Below are 16,618 nucleotides of genomic sequence, written 5' to 3'. Positions count from 1 at the left end.
TCTTTGTTCTCGCTGTGATACGGTGGCGCTGATGCTAGTCTCGGCTGTTCTGAAAAACCCGAGGCTCGCAATTTAAATTTGGTTAATAGAAAGTCGAATTTCGTTTGGCAATGAGCTTCGTCTGCAGCGGGAAGCCCCAGTATGAATGAACCTGATAATAGAATCCGAGTAAATTTTATTAACGCAATTAACCTTTTTGGAAATCAGCGTCTAGCTGTATGTAGAGGTCAGAACGGTCGCTATTCATGCGAACGTGCCCGCACAAGAGTCCAGTCCAGATCCGGACTACTTATATCTTTAATCTTTTTAATATTTGCGACAAGTGTGTGCCATCACCGCATATATGCAAAACTCGCGCGCAGGTGTAAACACGACAGTACGATCGGGAGATCCGCGGCGCGAGCAGCTGCGGCTCTCCGATTCGCGTTTGCAATATACTCTACCATATATCCTACACGATATATATATCTATATACAGCACACAGTGCCCGAGAATGATCGCGAGCGGCTTACTTATCAGCTGAGAGAGCCTGTCAGAGACCTCAGTCCGTTGCGCACTAGCATATACGTTATACCTTCGGTGCAAGAGGCTAGAGCTAGACTCTCTAGAGGCTAGTCCTTTGTTGTTCTACAGTGCGTTTGTTCGGCGGCCGCATAAGAACGCGACCGCGCGTCGTCCGAGTGCACGCGCACGCATAGTTGCAGCTTGCGCTTGCAGTATAAGGAGAGCGGAGTAGGAGGAGAAGAAGCGAAGACGAAGAAAGAGAGAGAGAGAGAGAGAGAGAGAGAGAGACGGAAGTTTTTACGAGTAGCGACGAGTCGACGAGAAGGGAGAGAAAACACTGCAGGGGGCTCCGTGCGAGGATGCCCCAACGTTCTTCGTCCTCGAGGGCTGCGCCGGGCCGGACGATCATAGAGAGAAAAAGAAAAGCCAACGGCGATTGCTGCAGCGAAAGTTTCGAGTTCACCAGGTTGGTTCGCACATGCCGGTGCAGGCGTTGGCGTATTATTAGACGCTCTGATTTTTTTTTGCTTCCCAACCGTTCTCTCTCTCTCTCTCTGTGTATTTGCTACCATCTTTGGTTAAGGGCGTGTGATGCTCTCGATCGCGGTTGCACATGTGTGTGCTCATGTCTCACGGTTCTCGCATAGCCTTGGTGTATAATATGCTAATGCAATCGAGACCCAGACCTTGCGGATTCAGGACAATCAGGACAATTAAATAATTCATCGTCACTCTGTGCATCAGCATTTCTTCTCTCGCGGAAAATACCGAGTCGAGTTTAGCGCTGCGATTTACTCTTTTCTATGCGTATACGTGCGCTATATCCAATCTCTGTGTTTCCTCTCGCGGACTTTTGTTATTCTCCCCTGCTTCCTTCCTTGCTGTTATAGCCTGTATTTTTCGGCCTCGCTAATCTTGATTTTGTGTTTGCCAGGAAGTGCATGTGTACAGCTGAGAGAGGAGAGGAGAAGTGGAATCTCGCACACTGACCCAGCGAGGCATGCGACTGCTATTTCTAGCCTGAGTTTGAAACATGGCCACTGTATTCGAAAGCCCATTCCTATCAAACAGGCTTCGCCAGATCGAAGAACGCTATGAGGAGCCCACAACTTTTGGGAGGTGCGACTGCACCAGTTACAGTTACCTCGTGCTCAGCATTGTACTGTTTACCATTGGTACTGCCATTACTATTTTGGCACTGGGCGACGTTGTCGACGGTCACGTATTTTCGCACTTGGGACACATGTGGCTAGTGGGACCAATTTTTATTTGCTCTGGACTGATGGTTGCCGTCAAATGTATGCTCTACCTCAGACGAAAGTCAGTCATTCAGATGATATTTCATCAACGTCAGCTGTTCAGGGTAAGAATTGTGTACTTTCAAATTGTTGCTCACCAATCACTTTATTTAAATCACACTGAGAATTCTCGTTAAATATTTGTCACCAGTATCCATTTAAACTTTAACTCTATCGAACAAACTAATAAATTCAAGAGTTTATTTGATAAACTCTGGTACTGATAACTTTATCTTTAATGATTATACTTAACAGCTCGTATAAATTAAAAATTGTTGAAAGTCTTAATTTTTTAATGTCAGCTCATTTTTCTGCATGATGTAAATCTTCAAATAATAATCCTAACTTTCATCACTTGCATGTAAAGTTTATTTAACTTATATATTACACTTTTGTTTTCAATTTTGTTAATTCATTACAATTTTGCATACTCTACTAACATACAAACATGTCCACAACGTGACAAACGTGATAAACTCTCTACTACAATATTCCTGTGATTAGATTCTCACAGCAATAAATCTGAAGCTTCAAAGCAGACTAGCAAATTCTTTCAAGATCATCGTTCAGCTTTACATAACATTTCTCTTCAATAAACTTTCACCGCTGCATCATTATTTCGATCATTGGTTAATAGGAATGCATCACTCTCGGAATCGAGTAAAAATATTACGAATGAAAAAATAACTATTAAGTGTCACCAAATCTTTATCCCTGTTGTGCGCAGACACGGAAGTAAACAAAAATATAATCCCAAAACGAAATTATCATCGTCTTATCGTCTGGTTCGCTTTATCTCCGTATATACGAGCGCGCTAGATAAAGAAGCTGTATAATATATCGCGATTCTTTATTTCCATATAAGCGAGTAGGCTGATTTTAATCTAGAGCTTCGAAATACTCGCGCAAGCAGCGGTGGGCTTCGGAACAGGTTTTTGAGGTAGGACTTTCTACAACGGGCTCTAAAAATAAATTCACCGAGCGCGAGTTTTATTTGTTTTTCCACTTCATCAATGTGGGCCGTAAAAGAGAAGCGAATTCATATACGGGACCCCATTTCAAATGAAATCTCTCAGACCTCGAGTCGATCTGCTTTTGCCAGAAACATTAACGAGTAGTTTAGAGAAATTCGTTGCTTTTGTGAACTCGAAACTGTACAATTATCATTGGGATTGAAATAATACTCTGCGGAAAAAATACCATGGAAAATAACTGAAATAAATTTCAATTGTATACACACGCCGTCGCGATAACTGTTCTCAGCCGTAATTTTTGCTAATCGTGCGATTGTTGTACTTCTGACGCAGTGCAAACGCGGGGAATCGGGGTTGATTCAGCAGCGTCGAATAATATGTGACTTAACTTCAAAAAAATGTCGCTGTAAAACTATTCAACGCTCGGTAATAATTGCCATGGCTTCGGTAAGCTACCGAGACTATCGCCGTCTTACGAGAGATTAAGATAACGCTGTTATAGTAGGCTTTTTGCTCTTTGCGGTTAGTTTAGTCGTACTTTTTTTCCATACGCCTGATAAAACTGTCGCGTAATATTACGTCAACTAATAAATAAACTTTTACGATTTAAAGATTATCGAACAGCCTCGTGCGATCTAAGGCGCCAAATTTGAATACCGAATCCATATGCGCATCGTTCATTAGATTATCATTTGTCAACTACTGAAACGACGCTCGAATGTAAAGTATGCGATCTTGGCAAAAAAAGGGTAACGCGACGGGAGTAGATGGAGATCGTTCCATTAAAAGACGTCATCTCGCAGCACTGTAAAAAGCTGGCATTGATAGGAAAACGTCACAATAGAGCCGAGAGATTCGACTTGCGTTATCTCCCGTCTATAAAATAATACCGATACGCGCGCTCTATCGTAGTAATTATTGACTGGTCGCGTGCAAAAAAAAAAAAAAATAAATAAAAGAATCGTTTCCCTATTTATCGCTGTAATACTCGAGCCATTATGCTGTAACATCCTATAATAATAAAACGTAATACTTATAACGATGCGCTCAGTTGTGAAAAACTACGGTGTGCCGCCGGCGCGCATTAATATAAGCTCGAGAAAAATCTGCAAAGAGGAAAAAGAAAACGAAAGAGCGAGCGTCTCGAGCGATAACTACTTCGTCCATTGAATTCTCGCGCGACTCCCGTCTCGGATTCCTGAGAATCGCATGCGCTCAAGCGATAATCGGCGCACGCAAAAACTGTCGCAGGCTTATGTTATACTGCTGATATTATAACGCTCTTCTGCTAAGACATGCGCGCGCTATTGTATTATGCCGAATATCGTGTTCTAAAAAATATTCAACGCATTTAGTATAGTCGCCTCTTTTTTCCCCTCATCATCTATGTTTACGAGTCGCTCGCTTTATGAATATACACTGCACCTATACACGCTGATTACGGAGGCCGAAGATCGTAAATTCTCTCTTCGAGACCGAGGAAGACGCCGTTCGTTTTTTTTCCTCAACGCCGCTCGAATTTTGTAAAACTGCAAGCGTCAGCTTCTTATCCAAGTCTAAAATGTAGTAATTTGCGTTACACACTCGCCGACGAAAATTTTAAAACATGTATATAATACGATGAAATTGAACGAAAGTCGATTTCTCAATCTGTTGCCATCCAGAGCAACGCGTTTCGCGAAAGCCCCGACGAACCGTTTCTCCGATTCATCGTCCTGCGCCATACACGTTGTGCACGTATAGCTATACGACGCTGCTGTATTCTCCTTTTCGTCGGAATAAAGGAGTTACGTGCATCATTTAAGGCGTCTTGCATAATGCAGTCCCGGCTTTTACGTAATGCACGCACCTGAACGCGAAATAAAGCGTTCGATCTGCAAAAGCGAGAAAAGTCCCAGTGTGTGTCTTGCGTGGACAAGGTCGCGAGTAAAAAGAATGCGATGTATAGACGTTGAACTGTATACTCTCAAAATTTATTCTCGAGCTACATACTGACATTTTGAAATCATGTAAATACTCTCTTATAAGGTCTTGTACACCCATATGCGAAAGGAAGAGTGTAACCTTTAAATCGTCACGCGTCAAACGGATGGAACAGCTGCGCGCTTGATGAATGAGAATCGACCGAAAACTTCCACTTACACATAAATAATTTCTTATCATCCTCATTGACTTTGAATTAAAAACTTGATTCTTTTTTTGCAGCACCTGCAAGAGTTCAGCGGCGGTCAGGCCATGAGCTCGTCGGGCAGCGGCACACCGGGACCGCCGCCTTACGAGGTCATCGCTCAAAGTCAAGGCCCAAGCGAGCTACCACCGCCCACCTACGCCGAGGCCGTCGCGCTGCTCCAGCAGACTGGCATTCAAGGTATGCCATACCTACACGCGCACACTCGCGAGTGTGGCGTTTCTGCTAACGCGACTCACGCGGTTTCCTTTTCTTTATTATACAAGAACCTTTGGCTTTTGTTCGAGATGTGTGTACGGCAGAGCACGACGAACGTTGATCTGATTCGCTGTGGTTTGGTGTACAGCAAACGCGTTAAAAAAAATATTGATTTTTTCCCCCGAATCGAATGTACCTATTCGGGTTTGGGAGTCGAGCGCTTTTTACTCAACACTAGACTTGATTTCTCCCGATCTTTGTCGACCTTTTTTTTATAAGTGCTATAGCAAAGCCTCGTGCAGAATCTATGCGCGGTATGGAGTATAGTTTACGTAAAACTAAGCAATGAATCATTTTAATGTTGCCCAGTAAAAACTTCGAGAAGCTGTCAGGTACGATGCAGCACCTTCGCGTGGAACGAAAATTTATTGTTTCAAAAGTTCGTTTCAGTCGAATTGCAAAAAACGATATTTACTTTCGGTGCAGAAGAACGCGGCTCGAATATACGACGATAAGTCGCTTTTCAATTTTGTCAATATTGTCGTTGTACTGTTGATTGAGACAAATTTCAGCTGTATTTTTCGATTGAAAAACGATTTGTCGATGAGACGAGATTATAAATATATAGAGGAAAAATGAGGATGATCCTCTTCGTCAAGACGGACATTGAAATGTCGCGAGCTTTCACTTTTAAACTTTCACCCTAGAAGTGAGAATCGCTAATCTCAATTTCGGTCCCGCGACTTCGATTATATAAACGATTTTTACTGTGCGAATGAGTTTCTTATTGATCGATGTTTGGACAGTAAAATGCGATTCTATCCACATTTATTTCAAAATTTGCACGATTCAGAAATTCAGTTTCATGACGCACAACGTTCAAAATAAACATACACACATTTACTGTTATATATATCATCATTCTTTGGTTATTGATAAGCTCCGTAATTGAAAAACAAATGTTTATTTTGGCAGGCAAAATTTGTACCGTTTTTTCAGAAGACTACCCAAGCTCTTCGCGATGAAGATAAAGTTAAGCTATTTTGGAAATTCCCTCGCTGCAGAGTTGGGAGATTTCCCGAAGAAATTTACAAGTCGGGCTGAACGTGAATGATTTTAAAATGCAAATTATATTCGCAAGCTTCGGTACACAAATAGCACACGGTCGTCCTTGTTAAAAAAAATCTTTCTTTATTAAAAAAAAGTTTTCCCCTGAGTTTCGCTCTTTGAAATTTTGTGCAACGAGTCACATCTACATAGAGCCATCCAACAATGACTCGACTGCATATAATAGCCAGCCGTCTTTTGTATGTTACAGATGCCAAGCCGTGCGGCACAGTTGACACAGGTGAGAACAACTGTGTGCTGCCCCGACCGACGAGCAAGCCATGATTCATCTCCTTCTCTCTTTCTCACCGGCGCTGCGGCTCTTTCTCCATACATTAACTGCAGCTGCACATCGACAGAACGGAAGATTCGCTGCTGCTCAGCAGATCGTGCCTTACGACCGTTCTGTGATAGACGGACGCACGATACTTAACCGCAGGGGGAAAATCGAGAAGCCTTTTTCTTTTTCACTCTCTGCGACGATCAGTGCCTCTCGGAGAGACAAAGAGCCGAAAATCGTTTGTAAACGCGCTGAACTTGCTTTACGATACTCCGTGTATTTTGCCTTGCGAGCAACAAAGAGAGGATGCGCGCACGTTAATGATTTATCTGACAGCTACGGTGGTATAAATTAATTGCCGCGCGGCGGTATCTTTGTCTCTCTTCCATGTGCGTACACACGTATGCACACACTCACGGCATCATACCAAACTCGGTTGATTTAGTTCGCTCGCGATGTGTATAATAGCGACGCCGACGACTGCAAAGAGACGCTCAAGTACAAATCGGTACATCGAACTCGGAGACTTCGCTGATATATGTGCAAGTACGCGCGCCTGATCGAGTTACTGCTCCGCGCGAGATGAATCGAAGGGATATCTCTATATGAAAATTGCGCACAATATATACTATGCGATGGAAAAGTATGTGCGCGCGAAAGAGTTGCCCGGGTCGATATACATTACCGGTGAGAAGCTCGCGCTCGGGCAGAAAAACGAACTTCTTTGTTTGATAGACGCTTATCTTACGGAAGATAGCTTCAAACGGCACAAGTAACTTTTAAACTGTGATTTATCTCGCGCGCTGCGGTGAAATTAACCTTCGAACCGCATCGCGCAAAACTTGTCAACAGCAGACTAACACGAGAGAGACACACTTTGCACGAGTCGATGTTTTTAGCGCGCGAGCCTTACGCATGTATGTTGCAGCTTTCGCCAACGCGCGAATCCGAAGCGAAGTCACGTATTTTGCTACTATTTACACTTGAATAGAAGTTGCGAAAGATTTGAAGCATTGCCGATACATATAGTCAGACGGACAAAGACGCGTAGGTCTATCGATGTGTTGCATTTTAGGCCAAAACCTTGATAATATTACAATTAATATCAGTGCTTTGTCGTTATGATTTTTTTTTCACCGTAAATCTAGCTCTATAATGTTTAAGGAAAAATCATGTATATACAGTTCCCGGCGAGCATACAGCAGAGATGAGGAGTCTGGCGACTTCCTCGAACGACGACTGCGCAGTTGCTCGAGCGAATCATATTTTTGTATTATAAGACATATACTTATTAAGACTGCTGATGCCTTGTATAAGAGTATATATATTATATATTTCTTGAAAAATATTGACGGAAAGTGTAAGAAGGTCTAAATTAAAAACTATAATGTTTCTGACAATTCGAGCAGTATTAATTGATGCAGAACAAATTACCCATTACGGAATGAAATGTATCAGAATAGTTCGAAGAAACGTATAATGCAGCAGATGACTTATTTTGATAATCAACGTCATTGGAAATATTTTTGAAAGAATAGACAATTTTTTTAAAAGGGCAGATATTTTTAAGCCTGTGAAAACGAAGAGCGATTTATACATGTTTCTTCAATAAAAGAAAAACACATATTGTTATTGACTGTTATTTCCAACTACATAAAATTATCATCATTATTGTCATTAGCTTACGTAACCACTCCTGCAATTCTCTGGGAAGAACGTATAGCAAATGCACTTTAGTTAACCTTCCAATTTTTTCTCTTATTTTCGAACAGCGCCGACGTTATAATGTACTGTAAAGCACAATTCAACGATGAGTTGATTTATATTTGTAATATATTTTTTAAATTGCGAATATTCTAAATTTTAATTTACGACTCATGCCTTTTCAAATACCAGTTGTTGAGTCAAGCTTAATTTTTATTACTCAATGTGATGTTTTGTATATATTATAATAATTATAATAAAACAAAAATTTATACGATTTTTTCTTTACAACAAAAGTTTTGTACCCACAGATCCCCAAGCACGATCTTCAATTTACGCTCGATAACATCAAGTTTACAAAATGCAAAACCAAATTAAATTTTTCGCTCTTTTTATTATTAAATAACATTTAATAGTTATAGATTTGTATTCTGCTCGGATAATCCAGAAAGATATGAAAGAACATATAGCAAAGTAAAGCGAGAGTCATCCGTTAGAAAGGAAATAAAGAAAGTAGGAAAAAAAACAGTTCCTTTCGGCAGAATTAGTATGGAAATATATAGAAGCGATTGCGCAGCTTTGCTCATGCCTTAGCGCTGGCGAGCATCTCCTCTTGGTGGATCAGATGCGTGGTGTTGTTTACGAGGCTCATTAATTTGGAGAGCGATCCTGCCCACTCGTCCAGCAGTGCGGCTGGCTCCTGCGTCCTCGTGAATCTCACGACACCGGCAGGTCGATCAGTTCTCGCGCTAATCACTCCGGTTTCAACGAGGTTGCACAGACACTGCTCCGTCTCCTCGACCGGCAGGTCCAGAAGCTCGGCCATGCGACTTAACGTTATCATCGTGTAATACTTAGCCATTATTCTGATATTCTGCAAATGAAAGTTTTTAATCAATTAGCAAATTTGTATAGATTCATACAGAATTTCTACATGTTTTCTAGAAAAACTTACGTGTTCGACTACTCTATTTCGCAATTCACCCCAGCGTTTACGGCCTTCTTCTGTGGCAGACGAAAATACTTCAGTTGCGCGCAAGTTTGTCTCATAAATTTCACATAGACCTGACCACTTTATCAACTCTGGATTAACAAACAGTCGTAGTAGCTCCCTGTAATAAATACCGTTAAGAGTTAGACACGTTTGTTTTATGTTAGGTGAACAAGTGCACTGATATTTGCTCCTTAAATTTGATTACTCACTTGTAAATAGGTATATCTTCCAAAAGCTTATCAGCTAATAATCTGTGGGTAAGATCTGCTTGTTCTGGTTCATGTGGGGCAAGAATGAGATACAGAACAGCTCTTGATAATGCAATATGCCTTTTTTCAGCATCAGCTTTTATACTAGGAGTCTCCAGGACAGCTCGGTTATGACGACACAATTCTAAGTACCAACCCTCGTGACGCGCTAATTCCATCATCAGTCTGTAATAGGGTGTGATATAAATATTTTTACAAATGCAAACTTGCAAATGATGCAGAATATATGTTTTAACAATATACTTACTCGTAGTATTTGAGTTTCAAAACTTGCGTCTCTTCGTCATTTTCATCTTCAAAGAATTTAATATTTATCTTCTTAGCAATTATTTGAGTACGAACGAAATCTTGCTTCAGTAAACAAAGTCGCATTTGCTCCAATATAAGTGAAGCCTTCTCTCTTCTGGTCATGCTGCCGTATGTTTCTACTTGCAACTCTAACATCACAGAAGCTGCTCCTGCAATGTCATTGTCCTCTTCCTTCATTTTTGCCAGTCTATGTGTTAGCCTTGCCCTCTCAACTTCAACGTAAATCTGCAAACAATTTTTATATTATAGTCTTCCAGAAGAATGTACACGTGTATTCTCAAACATACCTTTCCTTCAGTCACAGAACGTAAAGTTTCTATAAGCTCGATCATAGTTTCTCGGTCTGGAGTCTTATCGATGTACGTACAGCATTCTTGCACCATCTTTGTTACTGCTTGTTTTAATTGAGATCGCCTTTTGGACAAAAGAACGATATGCTCATTCAAGGCAGACCAGTTCTTAGCTTCAAAACATATTTCAACAATTGCGATGAGGACTCTGGATGTTGATATCATATCCGAAGCCTGAGAAAACATGAAAAATTATTTTCAAGTTGTTTATTTGTGAAAATTGTCAATACACTTTAATCAACAGCCTATAAAAACATTCAGTTGAAAAATATAGATGATTACGATGTTTGAATATCAAATTTTGAAGTATCAACTTACAGTTCTAGTTAGTTTTTCCAGAACTAAGAGTTGATCCAAAGCATCGTGCAGCTTTCCCTCCTGAGCCAACTTTTTACATTCTGGGATTTTTGTATCGCAATTACTGCTGTAATCCACCTCCATCTTTATGATCCTACCCCCGTCTACTACAGCTGTGTCCGCCATGACTGAAACATATTATAACACGGTTAAAACATTTCATAGCATGAAGAACATCAATAAGTTGCATAAATAAGTTATCTGTACTTTTATTCATCAGTCAATACCGATGAATAAAAATACATTGTTGCAAGTGCTCCAAAAATGCCTATTTTTGGCTGTATCATTACACTGCACTTTTTGGAGCACTATGAATACAAAGTCTCTTTTCTCGACAAAGCACCTGATATTTGTGAACAAGGCAGTGCAGAAATGACTTCTCTAAAGCTTGTTTGACGCTAGGTAATGTATTTCACTTAAAAAAACAGATTTAAAGTGCCGTATATCGTTAGAGGTTATCCTTCAAAGTCGGCGTCGCGAAAGAGACTTTAAATCATCGCTCAAATTCGAACAATCGTATAAGGAAGATATATTTACTTGATCACAGTTTAACGACGGGCCAAGAAACTTAAAAATTCGCAGTAACACACGAATGCAATGACACAAAAAGGACTAGTCGACGTCCTGTACGATCAAAATAGAAGACGCGGCTCAGCAGTTTCTAAACTTTCAACAGTTCTGATTCCCAACACTGCATCGCGCAGTTGCTTTCGTCAAGACTTTTGCACGGCGCTGGTCAATCGAGAATGTCGCTCTTTATCTGATATGATTCAACCCTTTGACAAAGAAAATTTAATCTTTCAATCCTGCTTAATCGTAAAAATATTTTCTTTAAATATCGTCAGGGTTCGAATAATTTAGAAAAACATTCGTCTAAAAAACGAAATCGAAGATTAAAACCAAATTGGTAAAACCAAACTGCGAACTTTGCGCAGCTCAACGACAGAACGACTTCAGTAGTCTACTCTACTCTCTGTGTTCGTTCGATTCTGACCATAACCTCGAGCGAGCAGTTTGATTGATAAAAAGTGATGACAACATCGCAGTTGCCTGTAACAAAATGAAAAGGATGACCGAGGCAAGCAGCGCGGAATCCCTGAAAACATCATGATAGATCTGTGAGAGTCAATTAGTCAGGAGATAATGGCCGATAAAGAAGAAGATAGAGTGAGTGAGGGTAGCGCGACGACGGGGGCCGAAACACCCGAGGCGACAACCGCGTCGAACGAGGAGACACCTCAAGAACCCGCGTCGATAGACGCTAATCTGACCAACAACGAAGCGCCTCCACCCCCTGTTAAAGGCAAAAAAAGTAAATAAGTATTGTAGGCTTGTTTATTTTTTTTATATTTGAATTTTTTACCAGAGGTTCTGATGATTTTGCTCTTTGATCGTAGTTGAAGTTTTGCTCAAAGCCACAGGAGATGCTCCGATCATGATGAAGAAGAAGTGGGTTGTTAGTCAGGACCAGACGATTGGATGGATTTCGGAGTTTATCAAGAAGTGCATTAAGTTGGGAACTGAGGAGAGATTAGTGAGTTTGTCTTGAGTATTTAATAGGTCAGGAATATACTGAAGCTAGATGAAGCCTTTATTAGATATTTATAAATGCCAAAAATCTGATTTCATATCATAATTCCATTATAGTAAACACTGGTTACTTACAAGCTGACATGGCCTCATTGTTTTCAGTATTCCCTGTTGAAAAAAGAGGCAGTTACAAAAACTAAAATCTTTAATTACTTTTCAGTTCTTATATATAAATCAGACGTTTGCACCAGCTCCGGATCAAACTGTGAAAAATCTTTACGATTGTTATGGATCAGATGGCAAACTGATTATTCATTACTGCAAGAGTCAGGCTTGGGGCTGAAGAGTTACAATGCCATACAGGAAGATAGATTATATTACTTTGAATTGTTTTTTTTTATGTGTAAGTCAAGATTTCTTGAAACAGGAGAAGAGATCTTTGTGATAATTTATGTTGTTGTATATTATATCTTTTTTCAAGTCGCATACAAGTGAACGCTTTAGTAATATATTGAATTTCCGGTGATGGAAATGATTAAAATAATTTTGCTTTAGTTTGTATTTAAGACTCAAGTACATACCATCTACAAGATACAAAGTTTTTTATATTTTAGAGAAAATATAATGATTAAAGTAATACATGTACATACAAAATGCATTTTTATAAACTTACAAAACGCAGTAACCTATATGAGAGATCAGCTTGACTAGATTGATACTTTATTGATGATTTCAAAAAGTTTCCAAGTATTATTTCACACGTTATACTAGTGACTTTCGTTCTATGCTGCAATTTTTAACACTGCTTTCATTAGACTTGCAACTTCTGACACTTGGCTCACTTTTTCTTGATTTTTCAGACTTGCTTGATTTGGAAGATCTTGTTGTTTCAATAATTGGCGATTTGACATCGCCTTCCTTGCACTTACAGCTGTTTGGTATTGGTTGGGTTGGGTCACACTTGCAGGGTGGTGTTTCTGTACTACCTGTAAAGAGCAAAAAATTCAGCATCTTACTATACTTAATGAAATAAAGACAGCACACACCTTTGTACACAGCTTTCACGCTTTCTAAAGCCTCCGATCTCGGGCTAAAATCTGCCACGTTTTCGTCACCCAAATCAAGACTCAGGCGCTTCTTCAACTCTTCCTCTCGCAAGCTGCAAGTAGATCTGGAGGTGACGCTCGCAGCAGTACGTTTGCCAGTGCTCCTGGCGCTTTTCATTTCGAAAGGACACTTCCATATCATGATAGCTCCGTCGCCGCTGACAGTGACGATGTGCTTGCCATCCGGGCTGATCTTGCAAGCCGTTATGATCGCAGCGTGTCCCATCCCAGCGTGCGTCGTCTCTCCCGTCTCGTACGACCAGAGCTTGACAATGCTGTCGTTGCCTCCGGTGACGAAGTACTGACCATCTGGACTGATGTTGATGCTGTTGAGAGCTCCGGATCCCGAGCCTTCGACCTCGCGCACCATAGAGCCGTCCAACGTTTCCCAATACGTTATTTTCCGATCCGTGCCGCAGGTCAAAATTTGCACTCCGTTAGGACTGAAGCAGGCGGCCATGTACATCGTAGTGCCCATCAACACTTGCTTTCTTACACCCCGACTGTTTGAGAAATATAATTGTCAGAATTTGGCTAAATGCGGGTATAATCTTTCTAATTGACGCTACCCACTCGATGTCCCAAACGATGCAAGTCCCATCGGTGCTCGAACTTATCACCTCCGTACTGTCGTGATTGATATTCAACGAAGTCACGGATCCCCTATGTTCTTTCAAAATACAGACTAGTCTTTGTACTGCTGCTAGCACCTCCCATACCCTGACCTAAAAAGAATCAAGTTTTTTGATAACATCGTTTTTCTTTGTCACCATGTATATGTACTACCTGACCGTCGCAGCCGCCGCTGATTATTCGCTTGCCGTCTTTAGTCAGTGTTATAGCAGAAACGGCTTTAACGTGCGCATGAAGAATCGCAAAAATTAATCGGCCGGTTTGTGGGGTAAAGGCTCGGATGATACCGTCGTTCCACGCTATCGATATAAACATTAAATAACATATTTTCACTCTGTCGAGTATAATATTTAACGAATGTATCTTGAGCTATTCTAACCAGACACCAGCATTCTTCCGTCGTAGGAAAAGTAAAGGCTTGTGCAGACGATATTCGGAACTGTTATTCTCAAAAGCTCTTTTTGCGTCTCCAATCGCCAGAGTCTGATGTCGTTTTTACTGCCAGTCGCAAATATTTCCGAATAGTCGCTGGAAATAAAAATTACGTTAATTATGCAACACGTTATAAGTGAAAAGTCTAAGTAGTGCGTTTCGAAGCGAAGGCTCGAGAAAGAAAAATTTAGATCATCACGGGCATCCTAATTTGTGTCACTCACTGCGGGAAGGCGACGTCGTAAATAGTGGAAGTGTGGCACGTGACGAGAAGACGCATGTCGAAGTCGGACAGCTTGACCTGATAGATCTCGCTTAGAGCCGTGCCAACTATCACGAATTCATTCTTCCAGAGGATCATTGATGTCACCGCGCTGCGAACGTTCCCGGATAGTAGCTGTAACGTTTCGATACAAAACTCATATATCGGGAACTTGACAGTAATTGACTATCTTTTTCCAAACTTTGCGGAATTAATTAATTAATTAATTATTTTAAATACCGTTTTTATTTGCGGCGTACTCGGTGACTTGATCTTCTTGTCTTGTTTAACATTGAGCTCGACGATGGTTGCGAGTTCGATGCTTCCATCGCCAGTCCCCACGATAATTTTGTCTTGTTTGAAGATCAACAGATTGCTCACGCCGCCAGAATACAAATCCCCGATTCCGATCTTTCGATTCTTCGCGTCTTTTGATATTTTTGAATAACATCCCACCATCACCGGTGGCTGCACCGGCTCCATATGTTCCATGTTGTGATAATAGTTCAACCTTCGTCATTATTGAAAAAAAAAAAAAAAATTGAATCATCTCAATTTTACGTAAGAAAGAAATAAACAGTCACCTAGCCTTGATGATGTCACCGGAAGAGGTGCCGCAGTAGGCCAGCTCGTCCCTCTCGTCGATCACGATGCAGTTGATGCATCTCCTCAGCTTTCCGACTTTCACGTCGACCCCGTAGACTTTGCGCGTTTCCTGGTTTATGCGCCAGACTTTCAGCGTCCGGTCGCCACCCGTCACAAAGCACTGGTCCCGCAAATTCGTCCGGCGTATCGTGTATGCGTTACCTGCTATTTCCGTGCTGGCGAACGAACCTGAAGAACAATTTACGTTTTAATACGTTTTTTCTTCTCAAAGCTTATTTCGGAGAATTAAAATAAATAAGCTCGAGGAGATGCAGCATTTATCGCCATGTTATTGTCCGATATGAGCGAAAAGATTAGGCTATTAAAATATTGGATCTATAAGTGGTACACTTGCGATTTAATCCAATAATGACAAGAAGTGTACGTATTTAATTTTGCATAGGAATTATTCAATTTACTCTACTATTTCACATTTATTGATTTATTGCGCTTTGAAGGAAACACAAAATTAACGCGATCTAAAAAAAAAAAAAATGAAGTGGGTCTCGAGTACATTCAACTCATGGATTCCGAGTTAAAAATTTTCCCTTGCCGTGACCAGTAATTTTCCAAACGCGCGCAAACATATGAACTTTATCGTTGCGACGGATAAACAATGACTGAGAGTTCGAATGGGAAAACCACGTAATTATAATACACGATTTAGTCCTTCAGGATGCATATAGTTACTGCAATTTAACGAAAAATAATTCGATCATCACCGCATAGAGCGTCGTTCTTGTTTACGTCCCAGATGACAACGTTGCCATCGTCCCTTCCACCAAGGCTTATCAGGTAGTTGCTCTCGCAAGAGAAACAGAGGTCCTCCACTCGCACCTTGTGTATCTCGTGACTCGCCTTTATCTTCTTCTCCCGATAGTCCCATATGATCACCATAGCCTAAATGTCGTCGTTAATTAATATAAAACATTATACTGCTTATTGTACCCTCGAATTCGTTCAGCTGCTTATCATCCGTGAAGCGATAGACTAACCTTGAAGCCTAGGTGATTGATCTGTCCAGAAGCAATAAACTTTCCGCAAGAAGATATGCACATCGTAGATATCAAATTCGTGTGTCCAGATAAAAATTGCTGGATTCCCGTCTCGATGTGCTTGATCGTGACCTTGTTTCCCATGGGGTAGACGAAGTGCTCCTGGTCCGGGTGTAGTTGCAGCCCATTTTTGGTTAGACCTATTTATTTGTCATTCGATATATTGCCAATGTTCAATAAACAATGCCTACAGTTGATTTATTTCGTTTTTAATGAAAGTTGAAATGATTTTCTCGTTCGTTGATGGACTCACCGTCAAAAGCGATTATTCCGCTCAACTCGAGATCTTGAATATCCATTATCGCAAAAAAGTATTGGTAGTCGATGATAAATATAGGTATTGTATACAGATGCCAAAGTGCCTGGATGCAGAGCAGAGATCAGCATTCGAAACGGCGTTCCATGTAAATACGTCGTCATGG

General features: G+C 40.8%; 4 protein-coding genes across 6 annotated transcripts; 2 read left to right on the top strand and 2 right to left on the bottom strand.

Annotated features, from left to right (window-relative positions):
* Positions 1–375: 375 nt before the first annotated feature.
* Positions 376–8,531, top strand: LOC100680174. 2 transcript variants are annotated; one of them, XM_008217490.4, is made up of 4 exons: positions 376–971; positions 1,440–1,868; positions 4,983–5,145; positions 6,482–8,531. In XM_008217490.4, the coding sequence occupies exons 2-4, from the start codon at positions 1,539–1,541 to the stop codon at positions 6,553–6,555; spliced, it is 567 nt and encodes a 188-aa protein (XP_008215712.3). In that variant the 5' UTR covers positions 376–971; positions 1,440–1,538; the 3' UTR covers positions 6,556–8,531. The 2 variants fall into 2 exon arrangements, with proteins under 2 accessions (XP_008215712.3, XP_016840093.2); XM_016984604.2 differs by lacking the exon at positions 376–971 and adding an exon at positions 1,080–1,281.
* Positions 8,300–11,498, bottom strand: LOC100115111 (26S proteasome non-ATPase regulatory subunit 12). 2 transcript variants are annotated; one of them, XM_001608191.6, is made up of 7 exons: positions 11,071–11,498; positions 10,495–10,661; positions 10,114–10,350; positions 9,765–10,051; positions 9,458–9,682; positions 9,210–9,366; positions 8,300–9,128 (listed from the first exon to the last, which is right to left on the bottom strand). In XM_001608191.6, exons 2-7 carry the CDS (start codon positions 10,657–10,659, stop codon positions 8,838–8,840), a joined length of 1,362 nt encoding a protein of 453 aa, XP_001608241.1. In that variant the 5' UTR covers positions 10,660–10,661; positions 11,071–11,498; the 3' UTR covers positions 8,300–8,837. The 2 variants fall into 2 exon arrangements, with proteins under 2 accessions (XP_001608241.1, XP_008215711.1); XM_008217489.4 differs by having other exon boundaries at positions 8,481–9,128; positions 10,877–11,239.
* Positions 11,268–12,712, top strand: LOC100115078 (autophagy protein 12-like). The gene is made up of 3 exons (XM_001608190.6): positions 11,268–11,845; positions 11,931–12,067; positions 12,284–12,712. Exons 1-3 carry the CDS (start codon positions 11,677–11,679, stop codon positions 12,404–12,406), a joined length of 429 nt encoding a protein of 142 aa, XP_001608240.1. The 5' UTR covers positions 11,268–11,676; the 3' UTR covers positions 12,407–12,712.
* On the bottom strand, positions 12,649–16,613 carry LOC100124028 (cilia- and flagella-associated protein 52). Its single transcript, XM_001607792.6, has 11 exons — positions 16,450–16,613; positions 16,137–16,336; positions 15,864–16,041; positions 15,081–15,330; positions 14,737–15,007; positions 14,459–14,631; positions 14,182–14,330; positions 13,956–14,101; positions 13,743–13,894; positions 13,110–13,672; positions 12,649–13,049 (listed from the first exon to the last, which is right to left on the bottom strand). Exons 1-11 carry the CDS (start codon positions 16,493–16,495, stop codon positions 12,826–12,828), a joined length of 2,352 nt encoding a protein of 783 aa, XP_001607842.2. The 5' UTR covers positions 16,496–16,613; the 3' UTR covers positions 12,649–12,825.
* Between the last annotated feature and the right edge of the window lie 5 nt (positions 16,614–16,618).

The sequence above is a fragment of the Nasonia vitripennis genome, chromosome 5 (assembly GCF_009193385.2).
Source record: "Nasonia vitripennis strain AsymCx chromosome 5, Nvit_psr_1.1, whole genome shotgun sequence".
Classification (NCBI taxonomy): domain Eukaryota; kingdom Metazoa; phylum Arthropoda; class Insecta; order Hymenoptera; family Pteromalidae; genus Nasonia; species Nasonia vitripennis.
This window is presented reverse-complemented; position numbering and strand designations above follow the sequence as displayed.